General features: G+C 37.1%; 1 protein-coding gene across 1 annotated transcript in view; it reads left to right on the forward strand.

The window, feature by feature from the left end:
- The first annotated feature begins 4,018 nt into the window (after positions 1–4,018).
- The window catches only part of LOC142343870 (uncharacterized), a 61,415-nt gene continuing 50,881 nt past the window's right edge, over positions 4,019–14,552 (forward strand). The window contains exon 1 of the mRNA XM_075395244.1: positions 4,019–4,261. Coding sequence (XP_075251359.1) covers positions 4,070–4,261 — 192 coding nt within the window. The 5' untranslated portion in view covers positions 4,019–4,069. The remainder of the gene's footprint in view (positions 4,262–14,552) is intronic.

Consider the following 14,552-nt stretch of genomic DNA (forward strand, 5'->3'; position numbering starts at 1 on the left):
CACTAAGCTGGTGGGGGGGTAGGATAGAGGGATTTTTTCCGTTTGTGCACCCCAGATTAGTGGGCGCATTTTATTTGCACCCCCCAGACGCACGTGCCATTTTTTAACATGATGATTTACAATGTAATGGCATGTTCTCTCTAACTGGGGGGCGCATAACGTTCTGGGGGGCACAAACGGAAGATATCCGGATAGAGGGGTAGGCTCCTTTCTGGTTGATAGTAATGGACAATTTTTTGTGACGGCATGCCTTTCCAATCCTATCCCCAACCTCCCACCGGCGTCGTAGTGGGCAAATAACACAACGTCCCCCTCCCCAAAATTACCGTGAGGAAACATTCGACCTTTTCCGTTTCTGCAAAATTTAGACTTATTTCGTCAAAAATGGGACCAGATATGCTTTTTAGCCCATTTTCTCTAAGTTGGTATTGTGTATACTGCACGTATACACCTAAAAACTGCAAATGTATTCTTCGTAGGCTCAAAAAACAGCTAGTTGTACTCCCATTGGCTTTAACAGGGTTCTTGAGTTATATTTTTGCCAGATTTTGCGAATATAACCTTAATAAATATATAAAATGCATTATTTATTTTTGATATACTGAAAACTTTTGTTTGCAAAAAGTTCTATTCGCAAGCACTTGCACAATTGAGGGTTTTCTTAGACGCTCAAAAATATCGGGATTGATCAAGATCTCAACATGGATCCTTACAAAAAAATTCTATTGGGGCGCGGCTTTTTTTCAAAGTACTTCAGCAATTATAATTTTGTTTGTTTTTTACTGACAAGAATCTCAAATCTGAGCTCAATTATTGATAAATAATATCCACAAAAAAATACACCTACTAAACATATATTGTCGTTTCAGAGTTAAGCTCATGATTTTTATGGCTTTGACCAAATGTTTTCCTAAAGCTTTATGGACTTCATATGTTTTGCTTTGTTGTTACTCACAAGAATTTATTTAATTATTGACAAGAATTTCAAATCTAAGCTCAAATATTGACAGATCTTTTTACAAAAAAATAGACCTAACAAATATATATTATAACTTCAGAGTTAAGCTCATGATTTTTTATGGCTTTGACCAAACGTTTTTTTAAGACTTTACGGATTTCCTTTTTTTGCTGGATATTTTCAATTTGTGCCCCCCCAGCTCAGTGGGCGCGTTTTTTGCAACCCGCAGACGAACGTGCCATATTTTTACATAATGATTTACGATGTAATGACGCGTGCTCTGTATCTCGGGAGGGCGCACATAACGTACTGGGGGGGGGGCACAAACGGAAAACATCCATTTTGCTTTATTTTGTTACGTTACTCTTTTTGTTGTCCAATGACTTAGCCTCCGCATTCAAAGATCCCATTAGCCTCTTTAGGGGCTATAATTGAACATAGACAATGCTTTCAATTGTTATCTAAGGTCTCGTAGGACGTTGAATATATTTGCTTTAAGAAAACCTCGATGAGTTTTTGACCTTTGCACTTTTTTTATCTTATTTCTGTCAGTTTCTGACGTAATCCCAATAAAGAGAGGACAAAAACCATTTCTTTCATTTTTTTGTAACGGTCTCATATTGAACTAATGATTTATTGAATTTGACATCGTGTTTTCAATCTTTTATGTTTAGAGCATAAGTGAGCATTTTACAGATTCTTTTTGTTTCCTTGTCGAATTGTTACACTATTGGCAAGTCCAACTGAGAGAATGCGTAGTTGAAAAAATTCAAGCTCATTTCAATTTGTTGTTTTGGTTGAATAGCTTATGCCTTTATGACTGAGACACTTCTCTCGCAAAAATTAATGGACTTTTGCCTGTTTTTGTCTCTTTTTTGTTTTTCTACGACAAATATCTGACAATGATAGGTCTGAATTGCTTCCAAAAGACGCATAGTTGAGATTTTCGAGTTTATAGCTTACTGTTTTAACGACTTTCAAATGAATTTTCTTAAAAAAAAAAACAAAGTTAATGATTTTTTGAACTGTCTCCTTTGTTTCTCAATTTTTTCATCAATTAACGCAACGTCATTAGGAAGAAGTGTCACCTACTGTTGTTGATTAAATTTTAATTATTTTATTGGTTATATGTTTTGACTGATGGCTTCGAGCTTTTAATTTTGTGAACTTTTTGAGTTTTCGATACTGTTCAATTTTTTGGTTTCTTTTTGTTGTCATTTCTGTATAGTCTTTTTTATAAAGAACACATGTTGATGGTTAGATGAGGAGCAAATGACATTTTACAAATCCCGCAGATAACTTCTGATATTTATAGTGCCTTCAACTTGGTTTCGTAAAACTGGTAATGAAGTTTTCGCTTCTGCGTTTATTCGTGTTATTTCATAGTCTTCTGACTTAGTCTCATTAATAGCAGGCCCAGTTGGCTTCCTGAGGCGCTGCAAGTTAATGCATCTCGTATATTGAAATACTATATCTCTTTTGACTTCTTAAAATGTTTGTTTTCAAAAACAAGCTTGAATTTTCGAGCTTCGCTACTTTTTTAAATATTTTTTCGACCGAATTGAAGTTTAGTCTTTGTAGAGACAAATCAAACCCGTTTTCAGTGAGCTAAAATTTAAACTTCATAACGGTTGTTGTTTCAACCATTTATTTCTTGGCGTTGTTACCAAGAGATAAATTGTTTGTACTATTTGTATGTTTGTGCATGTTATAGGATTTTTCATTTTTTTTTAATTTTTACATCAATGGTAGGTCCCATTGCTTTTGAAAAAATTGCGCAACTGAACATTTTATATGTTCAAAGTAACACAATTATGGTTTTAACGGCTTCACTGCCATTTCTGCGCAAATTTGACCGTATTTGATCTTATTTTTGTATTCGTATGACGTACACTATTCCTATGGAAATTTGAATTAACTTTTTACTGATTCCAGCAAGTATACTATGATTTTGGATCTATTCTTTTTCGCCCCCCTCCAGTGTTTTTTATGATGCCCAGTTACAAATTCTATGTTGTTGTATAGCGTGCTACTTTGTAAGAAAATAGCAGGTGCGTCTGGGGGTCATAAAAAATTTAATGTTCACTAAGCTGGGGGGGGGGGGGGGGCAAACAGAATAGATCCTGGTTTGAATCACTGAAAATAATTGTTTTTAAAAATGGAATTTGGTCTTTTCCGTTTGTGTCCCCCCCCGCTTAGGGGGCGCATATTATTTGCACCCCCCCCCCCCCCCCACCACCGCACGTGCCATATTTTAACATAATGATTTACCATGTAATGACACGTTCTCTGTATCTGGGGGAGCATAACGTACTCGGGGGGGGGGGGGGGGGGTTACGAACGGAAAAGATCGTGGATTTTTTTACCTGTTACCCAGTCGCATTGGTGACAAGTCCCATATATTTTCCAATGAAGCATAGGTCAATTTGTTTTGTTTAGGTTTTATTTGATTCGAGTTCGCTTATATTATTATTATTGTTATTTTTAAATATAACATCGAGTTTCGATCGTAATTAATATTTGTTATTTGATTTTATGATTGTTTTTTCTAGTAGTCCTATTAACAAGTTCGATCGGCCCTCTAACTTGGCTTTATTTATTGCATTAGTGGTTTGATGAACGATATGTATGTTTTTGAACGTTTTCTGTCTCTTTCTCATTTGGTAGCCAATTAAGTCAAGCATGTTCGAACGCACGGATCTTTTCCGTTTGTGCCCCCCCCCCCCCAGCTTAGTGGGTGCATATTATTTGCAACCCCCAGACGCACGTGCAATATTTTTACATAATGATTTACTATGTAATGACACGTGCTCTGTCACTGGGGGGGAGCATAACGTACTGGGGGGGGGGGGGCACAAACGGAAAAGATCCGAACGCACATTACCGAGCCTCCTTGTATAATTTGTGGTATACATCCACTAAGCGGAGGAACTGAAATCGGAATGTCACAGAGAATTTTTAGTTTTCTTTTATTCCTCCCTTTTATAACACTTCAAATTAAGTAAGACCGATAATCTAACGCACTCAAATTAGTTAACATGGTTGGTTTTGGACTCAGTAATCACTAGAGCCAGTTTACCCTCAGTTAGACTCTTATTGGCCTGAACAAAAATGCCTAAGAACAAAGCGGAAGGAGGGAAGAAAGAGAACTGTTGCAAAAAGGGGTGCAGAAGGTGTAAGAACTGCTGTGGACGCATCCCCTGGGCATCTCTCATCGCTGGAATACTCATGGTTGTCTCTTTCACACTCCTCCTCATTGCCATGCAATTGGGTCTGGACCGAATGGACAAAGCGTTCAAAATTGTGAGCATATTTTCAGCTTTTCAACCTCGGGATCTTTTCCGTTTGTGCCCCCCCCCCCCAGTACGCTATGCACCCCCCCCCCCAATTACAGAGCATGTGTCATTACATAATAAATCCTTATATAAGAACATAACACGTGCGTCTGCGTATGGGGGTGCACATAATATGCACCCAATAAGCTGGGGGTGGGGGCACAAACGGAAAAGATCCCAACCTCGATTACAAACATAAATTGGGTCCCCCACCCACGAAATTATCGCTCACATTATGGTATGGGTAACTGATGGGGCTATACATTACATGGTCACTAAGGGGGGGGGGGTGGAGTAATGGGAAGACCCCATAACTTTTGTTTCGTAGTGCCCTCATTGTAGCAAGCTGTTAAAAGCTCCAGGCTCTGGCCCATATACAACGATGCTATAATTAGACACATACAGACTTTACTCAGCGAGGAACATCGTTCATGACTAGCCAATACCCAGATTGAGGTCCTCGTTCAAAATGATCTATGAAAATACCCATCCAGACTAGTTTTGCTTATGAAAATACCCAGGCAGACCAAAAATGCCAATGATCCAGACTTTGCCTCGTTCATAATTTTGGTGCGTGCATGTGCTTGTTCAAAAACTCGGGTCTTTCCCATTATAGCCCCCTAGCTTAGTGGTCAAATAACCTATAGCCCCCCCCCCCCCCCCAATCATGGTAATTATACCATAATGGGGGGCTATAATTTAATGGGGGGGGGCTATAATGGGAGATACCCAAAAACTCTTATGAAAAGACCCGTACAGACCAAAATGCGATATGATACAGACTTTGGCTCGTTCGATTTATGAAAAGACTCAGAAAGACCGAAAAAGTTTAATATCCAGACTGTGGCTCGTTCAATTTATTAAAATACTCTAATTGAGAAATACCGACAAAAATGGCGTACGAAGATTTGGTGTTTGTCGGTTTTTGTCGGTTTCATCGGTTTTGCTTGTTAGAATCGTTGTTTGTTGTCGGTTTTCTCGACCGTAAGTACCTGGTGCATCGATGTTGCGCGACCTTAAGTACGTGCTCGTTTATGCCGCTCGTTACACAAGAATCCTCGACTGTGTACTTTTTGAACGCACCGTACCCACTGTGTGCGTTCAAAAATGGTCTGCATCATAAACGAGGACAAAGGAAAACCTCAACCTGGGTAGGCATAGTTTAACTAGGGTCCCTGTCAGTGTGAAAACCCCCGAAAAAAAAACAAAAAAAGGATTAATTACGCTAAATTTACGGTAATCGAGAGGCTTCTAGATTGTTGTCCCAATGAACGCCATTCTTCCGATCTCTGACGAGGTTTGGATCTATATTCTCAATTGCTATACAGAGCTCTAGAGGCATAATTACATTTGAATACGGCATTAAATTTTTGGTTCAATGGTTTCTTAGATAACATATCCAAGATCATATATTTTTATGGCCCATCCAAGATCATAAAACTTTTTTCGTGGAACCTCACTTTTTTACTCAAAGATGCTTTTCGCAACATCATATGAGGGTTTCCGACGAAAAAATAGAGATGTAAAAATTACTCATGAAAAAAGTTTTATGGTGTCTCGGATATCATATCCATGGCCATAAACTTTTATGGTCCATACAAGATCATCAAACTTTTTTGTGCACTTCATTTTTTGCCTCCAAAAAAACCTTTTCAACATGTTAAGGAGAACAGACGAAACACTAGAAAGGCTGCGGACGTTTCAGCATGAAAATTTAGACATAATTGCAATACTACGAAAGAAATGAAAATGTGAGCAAAATCTTTAAATAGTTTCAGATATAATAGTTTCAGATATAATTGAATGTCAGGGTAGCCGTGGTTGCCCTTTGTAATGTTGATTGTTGTAGCTAGCTCATTACATCATTCTCTGGAGAAGTGGGATAACATTCGAAAACGACTCAGCGGGAAGGTCATCTCGAGACCAGGATACAATCTACATCCAAACGCTAAAGATAAGTACAAGATAGTACAAAATCGGTTGCGATACGTTGAAAATAACACCAAAAATATATTGTGGCACGATATTATCAATAAAACGGTAACAAGCCCGAAAAGCGATAATAAAACACCCCTCAACGGTGATCAATTAAAAGTTGTTGGAATTGTTTATTGTGTCAGAGAAGGCGCTCCTGACGTCTACAACAAATTGAAAGAAACTGAGATACCAGTGTTGCATATAGTCAAAAATCTTTTATCTCGCCGAAGGCAAAAGGATAAGAAAGTGTTGAAAAAGTACAGTAAGCTTCACTTGGATCCATTTCTCGAATTGAAAACGCTCTTCTCAATCGTACGAAACAACGGTAATTTGAAGCGAATTTGCAAAAAGAAAAATATTAAACCCCAAAAACAACGAAAGAAAAACTCCGCCAACAAATACTCAACTTTGAGGTTAGTTTAAGTTCTGTGAAGTTCCTAGAGATTAAGTTCCTTGCTCCGGATCAGAACTTTTAACCTAAAGTCCCAGTCGTTAAGATTATTTTTTGAGAAATTCCTAGCGATTAAGTTCCTTGGTTTTGCTCAGAAAATAATATAACACGAAATGGAGAAAAATTGTAAAACTTGCAAGAAGGCCGTTAACGCGAAGGAAAAGAGATATATTTGTGTGGCATGTAATTGTAACATGCATCTAACTCCTGAATGTACAGCTCTTTCTCCAGCTGCAATTACTGGCATTAAAGAGCTTGGTATGAATGCCATGCTACTCTGCAATAATTGTGTTGAAGAAAATGAAACGGATAACTTTATTCGTTGTCAAATCCTGGCAAAAGTTGCTGAAAAAATCGATAGCTTGAATGTTGGGGAAAAACTGAAGAATATGGAAAGGCGATTAACGGACTTAGTGGATGAGAAAATTGGGAATGCTACGAAAATGACCTGTGACAATGTTGAAAAAACATATGCTGCTGTCGTTGCCGTCGAAACTACTTCAGGAAAACCTATAGGAGTTAAAACTGATGAAAACTCGAAAAGTCACAATATCAAAAAATGTATAAGAATACAAGGGATACCTGACGATCCTAATAAAACGAATGAGGAAAATCTTGTCCCAACAAACGATGAAGTTAACGATCTGCTCAATTCCACAGGTGCAAATGCACATATAACGGAAATACAAAGACTTGGAAAACTTCGAAATGATAGAAAAAAGCCAAGGGCGGTATTAGTAACCTTTGCAAATGAACACGAAACAAGAATCACTCTTGCAAAAAGTCGAGAATTCAGAAATAGTCTCTAGTCGAAAGAAACATCTACATGCTGCCAGTGTTGTCGAGGGATGACGCACTGAAAGAAAATCAAATAATAAAAAAGCGAAGGGAGCTGCTTGACGGAGGTGTACCTAAGGAGAAACTGAAAATTCGAAATCTTGAACTTTACAATGATGCCGTCAAAAGGCAGTTCGACGTACAGAATGCCCACTGACTAGGAGGCTTTCTCCATATCCTCCAACTAAATACAAGAAGCTTAGTAAATATCGAAAGAAGATCAAAATTCGTAAATGCAGTAATTAACTCAGATTATAATGTTCTATGTCTATGCGAAACCTGGTTGAACGATAACATTCATGACTCCAAACTCTTTCTTAACGATTACAATATTTATAGAAGTGATCGGGCCACGATTGGAGATAGAAATGCGCATGGAGGTACCCTCATTGCTGTGAAAAAGACTCTGATATCGGAAAAAAATAAATTCCACTCTACCTAACTCAAGTGTAGCGTGTAAAATTACTCTGAATGACACTCAAGTATTCCTATATGCGTTCTACAATCCACCCATATCAAGCTCATATCGATACGCGATAGAGGACTTCCAACTGCTCCTGAGAAACATTCCTAAAAACAAACCAATTGTCATCCGTGGAGACCTTAATTTTCCAGAAGTAAACTGGAAGACACTGTATAGTCCCAACGAGACTGAAGACAAAGTCATCGAAATGTTTGAAGAGAAATTGTTTCGGCAAATTATCGACTTCCCGACATGTGGAAACAACATCTTGTATACTGCCTTCTATCAAAATTGTCATCTATCCGCTGAATTAGACAAATCTTTTCCATCTATCTATAATCTAACTGACCATGAAGCTATTCCTCTATCCTTAGAAAACCCAGTTACTGAAACAGAACCATTAATACAGAAATTTAGAATTTTTGGCAATGCTGACTATGACGCTATAAACGAGCATCTTGTTGAAAAACCGTTCCAGTCAATTTGTTACACCAACATCAACAAAATGAGCGAAGAATTCACAAGGTATCTTGACGGAATTTTTGATTTGTATGTCCCGAAAAGAACAAGGCATAGACAATCACTGTTACCTTGGATTTCCTGTGTTACTTCAAATTTGATTAATAAGCTGAAGACACAGAAACGTTTATGGGAGAATAAACCACCATCTTACAGAAAACAGTTGGTTCTAAAACTGGAAATCCAAGTCACTGATTCAGCTGAAGAAGACAGAGTTGTGTACCAAGAAAATTTACTGGGATCGAGAAATACAGACAGAATTTTTAAACATCTGAAAAGCCCAAACAAATCTGCCTGCCTGCCCAAAGTTTTGATGAATGATACCAAGCAAAGTTCACTTCGACGCGAACAAGTAAATATGTTAAATCAATTTTTTCACTCCGTGTTCTCCCCAAAGACTAATTTCAGTTTGAAAGATTTCAAGGAACAAAAACCTTCTCTTACGAATTTTGATATCTCGAAGAATACCATCAGAATTATAATGGATGATATTAATGCCACAAAATCCAGAGGACCGAACGGTATACCTCCGGTTTTTTACGTAAAGACGAGCAAGAATCTCTGCAACATCATGCATTCTGTCCTTCGGAACATAAAAAGGCTGCGGAAAACACCCAATAGCTGGAAAGTTGCTGAAATAACGCCTATTTTCAAGAAAGGAGACCGAAGAAAAGTTGAAAACTACCGGCCTGTCTCACTAATGAACATTGATAGCAAGATTTTGGAAAAAGGTATACACATTGCCTTGTATAATCATTTTTAAAACTTCCCAACTAAGAGTCAACATGGTTTTGTAAGGAGAAGATCTGTGCAAACAAATATGCTGCTGTTTCTCAAAAGAATATATGAAGCTCTTGATCACGACCCTCAATCAGAGATTATTGCCTTCTACACTGACTTCTCAAAAGCTTTTGACAAAGTACCACATTATGAGTTAATTCAAAAATTGATTGACATTGGAGTTGGAGGATGTTTGCTCGAAATTTTAATCGACTACTTGAGTGATCGACGACAATATGTGCGTGTGGACAATACCAGTTCAAAGATACTCGATATAACAAGCGGGGTACCACAGGGGTCACTCCTAGGCCCTATACTGTTCTGTATATTTATTAACGAACTTCCAGATGTCCTGATGTTTTCTGAGCCCTTTATCTTCGCCGATGAACTTAAAATTTTGGCTGTACAAAGAAGCTACTGGGAAGTCCAAGATGATCTACATGGGATTGAGAACTGGATAATCCAAAATAAAATGGAGCTGGCAATAGACAAGTGTGCGTATCTGAATTTCAGAGGTAGAGACCAACAGTACAAATTGATGGCAAAAGATTTGGCGAAATCCCGACTGTCAAAGATCTTGGTATTCACGTGGCGGCTGATGTATCGTGGAAACAACATATTGAAGAAAGAATGAAGAAAGCAAATAAGGTTCTGTACATGCTTAAGCGAAATGTTGCAACTAAAGTAAACACGTTTGTGAAATTGGTATTATATAAGTCCTTAGTTCTGCCGGTATTGCTGTATGGTTTCACGTGCTTGACTGCAGGAAGAACTGAAATTCAAATTCTGGAAAAGTTTCAAAAAAAGATAGTCAAATGGATAACGGGAAATAAAGATACAGAATACAAAAGCGAGCTTCGACTATTAAACATATTGCCATTACCAATGTTTATCCAACTTAACGATCTATTGCTGGTTTCAAAAGCTTTGAATGAAGAGAATAGCGGCATTGAGCTACCTGAAGTACATACGAAAGAAACAAGTAACAACGAAATTTTCAAAATGACGAAAACTCAAACAGAGAAAGCGAGCAGCGAATTCACCTTTACAACCTGTCGAATTGCAAACCGCCTAGAAAATTCAATAAACTTAAGGGAACCATCTGGACTGAAAAACCGAATATTACGTACAATGTGGAATTTTTTCGAGAAGAAATTTTCTGAGCGAATTATTTGCACTTGGCAATTGTTCTGCGATTGTCAAAATTGTAGAAACTATTGGACATTATTTTAATTAGATGACTGGGACTTTAGAACCTTCAGCACAGCTGTAAATCCCCAACAACAACAACAACAACAACAACAACAACATTGTGTGCAATTAGATAACCAACTCTAACTTACAGGTATCCATGTACTAATTAATGTATCTGTTTTAATTTTTGTTGATTTTAGCAAATATCGTGATTGTAATTACAAGTACAGGAGAGATCAACGCAATCTACGTTTTACGTCCACTAAGATCACGGACTTGACCGGAAATCGGAAATGGCAGGCTCAACTAAATCATTTATAGGTGCAAACAAAGCAGCCAAATAATATTTTTTTGGTACTATTTGTCCGAGAAGCCTGTTATTTTTTAAAAAAGCATCATAATAGAGACGGCAAGATAACTGGGTCTTTCCCATTATAGCCCCCCATGAAATTATTGCCCCCATCATGTTATAATTACCATGTTTGGGGGGGCTATAGGTTATCTGACCACTAAGCTGGGGGGGCTATAATGGGAAAGACCCATATAACTTTCTAAGTATTAAAAATCCATTAAAACGGTGAGTGGGTTTACTGGGGTCAGTGAGTTAAGCTTAGTGGTTTGCGAATACTGGGAGCTCGAATCCATCGCAGCTGGCTTCAGAGGAGAGAGTAACTAGAGTCACTGAAGGGTGCTTCAACTGACGTCATTGGAGGCTATTATATACAAATAAAAACACTAATAAAAGTGAACAAAAAACACCAATTTTGGCGCACTTTTCATTTTGGCGAATTTTTAAAAGTCAACTGTCTCCACTTGAATTCAACTGCTGTCACTTGGGAATGAGAGAGAAATTTCGATCACGCAAAACAAAAAAATCTAGGACTCCGAAGTCACTCTAAAAGTAAAACCAGTAAAAGTTTTGCCAAAAAAAAGACCAACACGTTTACAAATAACTGCTTCATACTTCGTTTGAGAGCAATTGTTAACTTTTCTGGAGGTTTTGTACAATTTATGTTGTTTCTCTTAGCTTCCACAAGACGTGTAAAAAGATCAGCCTTAAAACTTCACTAAGTAAAACTTCACTAAACTTGCACTAAAAAAACTCGTCGCTCCACTGAAAAATTTGCACAACCTGAAGACGCATTAGTAAGAAAAAATTTCTGGGTCTTTTCCATTTTAGCCCCCCATGAAATTATAGCCCCCCATTATGGTATAATTACCATGTTTTTTTGGGGGGGGCAATAGGTTATCTGACCACTAAGCTGGGGGGGGCTATAATGGGAAAGACCCAAATTTCTCCACATTGTTTAATACATTACTAAAAAAATAGTAAATAACAAGAGGGGACAGAATAACCGGGACCTCATGGGAACCTCAAAACTTATGTCTTTTCGGGTAGAATGACGTAATTAATTTATAAACTCAAGTACAATAAATCTCTCAAAAAATTGCAAAATCTTTTTAGCCGGAAGTGATTTTTCTCTGACGGTCAAATAGGTTTTTTTTACTCTTCGATTGGAAATTTAAACAAAATCTTTTTCAACTGGAAGCGATTCTACGCTGAAAGTTGAAAACATAGGAAGAAAAGAATTAACGTGTGTCGCTATTAATTTATTGGAACTCCACTGCACAAAAAACGTTAACAAGAACAGATCCGAGTTTAAAGTTCTAAAATTGGCATGCAGGCTGGATGTGATTCTACTCAGAAGGCTGAAATGTCAATTTGCTTCCGCTATTAATTTTTTTATTCTGCGAACAAAACGATCTAACTCGACACTTTTTGTAGTAGACGATGACTTAGTACTTCACTTTCTGACGCCATTTTAGGAATTCTCTTTTAAAATAATGTTTTTTTTTAAAAAAATTTCATTTTTATGAGTCAAAAATTAGTTTGCAAAAAAACTATATCTTTTAAAAACAGCAGTTAGGTCAAATCAATGTGAAATGGAGAAACTGTTATACTTGCAAAACATTCGCTCACTAGGAGCCAATTTTGATGAAGTCAATATTGAGCTTGAAAATTTAAATATTAAGCCTCAATTTTTAATTGTAACAGAAACATGGCTGCGTGAGTATTCAAACCTCAGCATCTTCTGCCAAGACAGGTGGAAGTCTATTGAAACATGCAATCGAAAATCTGAAAGGGGTGGCGGTGTGGCAGTCCTTTGTACGGAACAAAATTATATTACAACCATCAAAAAAAACTTGTCACCAAAATTTACAGAATTTAACTGTTAAAACAAATGTCCCAAAATGGAAAAAAAATTGATTACTGTAATATATAAAGCACCAAAAATGAACGCTTTTGAGTTTGTTGACCGTCTTATGAACTATTTATTTGAAATCAGAGAGGAGAGCAACACTAAGCTTATTGTCTGTGGTGATTTTAACATAGACATCGCGGGTGAGTCAGACCGAAAAAAAAATTTTATACAGAATCTACATGCCTTAGGATTTGAGCTTGCGAACAGCCCTAAAGATTTTACGAGAGTTTCACAATCAAGCCAATCAACAATTGACCTAGTTTTTTTTAAATTTTGCAGTTCAAACACATGTTCATAATTCGTCAGCGAGTGATCATTTTGGTGTCATCATAGAATCAAGATCAATCAATACAAAGAAAGACAGCGAAAAAAAGAGTTTCTATTCTCGAAATTGGAAAAAACTAGAAAAGTTAGAAACAAAACTCCTATTAAATAGCAAATTCGAGAAAAATTTGAAATTAACCCGTTCCCAAAAAATACACTCACTAGCTCGGAGATGTTAGAAAATTTACTAAGAATATTGGAAAAAGTACTCGACGAAATAATACCTCAAAAAACATAAAACCACAAAGTGAAGGGAAGAGATAGATAACTAATGAAGTGAAAAACCAGTGCTCTAAGAAGATCAAGCTTTGGAAAAAGTTTTTAGATGATAAATCTGAAGAGACAGAGGAAAAATTCAGAAGGCAGCGCAACAAATGTAAACAATTAGTTCGCAGATCAAAGAGGGTTTTTTACTCAAAAATTTTTGTAAAGAAAGTGACAAAAACAACAAAAAATTCCAGTTTATTAAAAACTTGACAAACGAAAAGAGCTTAGGCCTTAACCATGATCCATCGAAATATATATCTGCAACAGTGCTCAATGATTTTTCTGTTGAAATAGGACCAGCTTGGCAAAAAAATTCAAAAACAACTTTGGAATATCTAGTATACCACGGAATGAGAAATCATTGTTTCTAAGCAAAACAGACAGACTAGAAGTATTTAATGAACTCAAACATTTGAACAACAATAAAAAGCCTAGATACTTTTGGACTATCAAATTTTTGTCTTAAGATTGTGTCACCAACCATTTCAGAACAGCTTAGGCAAATTTTCAACAAATGCGTCGAGGAGGAATGTTTTCCAAATTTGCTTAAAATTGGAGTATTGATACCCATTCATAAGGGGGGACCAAAGAATGAAGCCGGAAATTACCGACCCGTCTCCTTACTACCAGTAGTGGGCAAACTTTTTGAGAAACTTTTGCACAAAAGAATTTTAGGTTTTCTTATAAAGCGTATATATTGTCAGGGAGGCAGTTGGGTTTTCGAAGTAAGCGTTCAACGGTCGACGAAATAATCGAAACTTTTGAAGCATTACTTGAACGAAAACAACGACATAAACCATTCCAGTGCACGTTACTTGATTTATCAAAAGCCTTCGACACGGTTGATCATCAATTGGTCTTGGCTAATTGTGAAAGATATAATCTCAGAAGTACAGTAGGACGGTTACTATGCTCTTTTCGCCCCAACCGCAATCAATTTTTGCAGTTCTCCGACAACTCATCAAATATGAGAGACATTACACATGGTGTACCCCAGGGATCCGTTCAAGGACCTCTTCTCTTTCTTTATACATCAAGGATCTTCAGATGATTGTCAAAAACTGTGAAATTACCTTATTTGCAGACGACACAAAAAATTTTGGAGATTATAATGAAAACAGTCATCTAGTGGAGCTAAATAAAATTTCGGAATGGATGAAAAACAACAAACTTACACTGAACG

Source organism: Convolutriloba macropyga, chromosome 8, assembly GCF_964194025.1.
Source record: "Convolutriloba macropyga chromosome 8, txConMacr16.3, whole genome shotgun sequence".
NCBI classification, from domain to species: Eukaryota; Metazoa; Xenacoelomorpha; order Acoela; family Convolutidae; genus Convolutriloba; species Convolutriloba macropyga.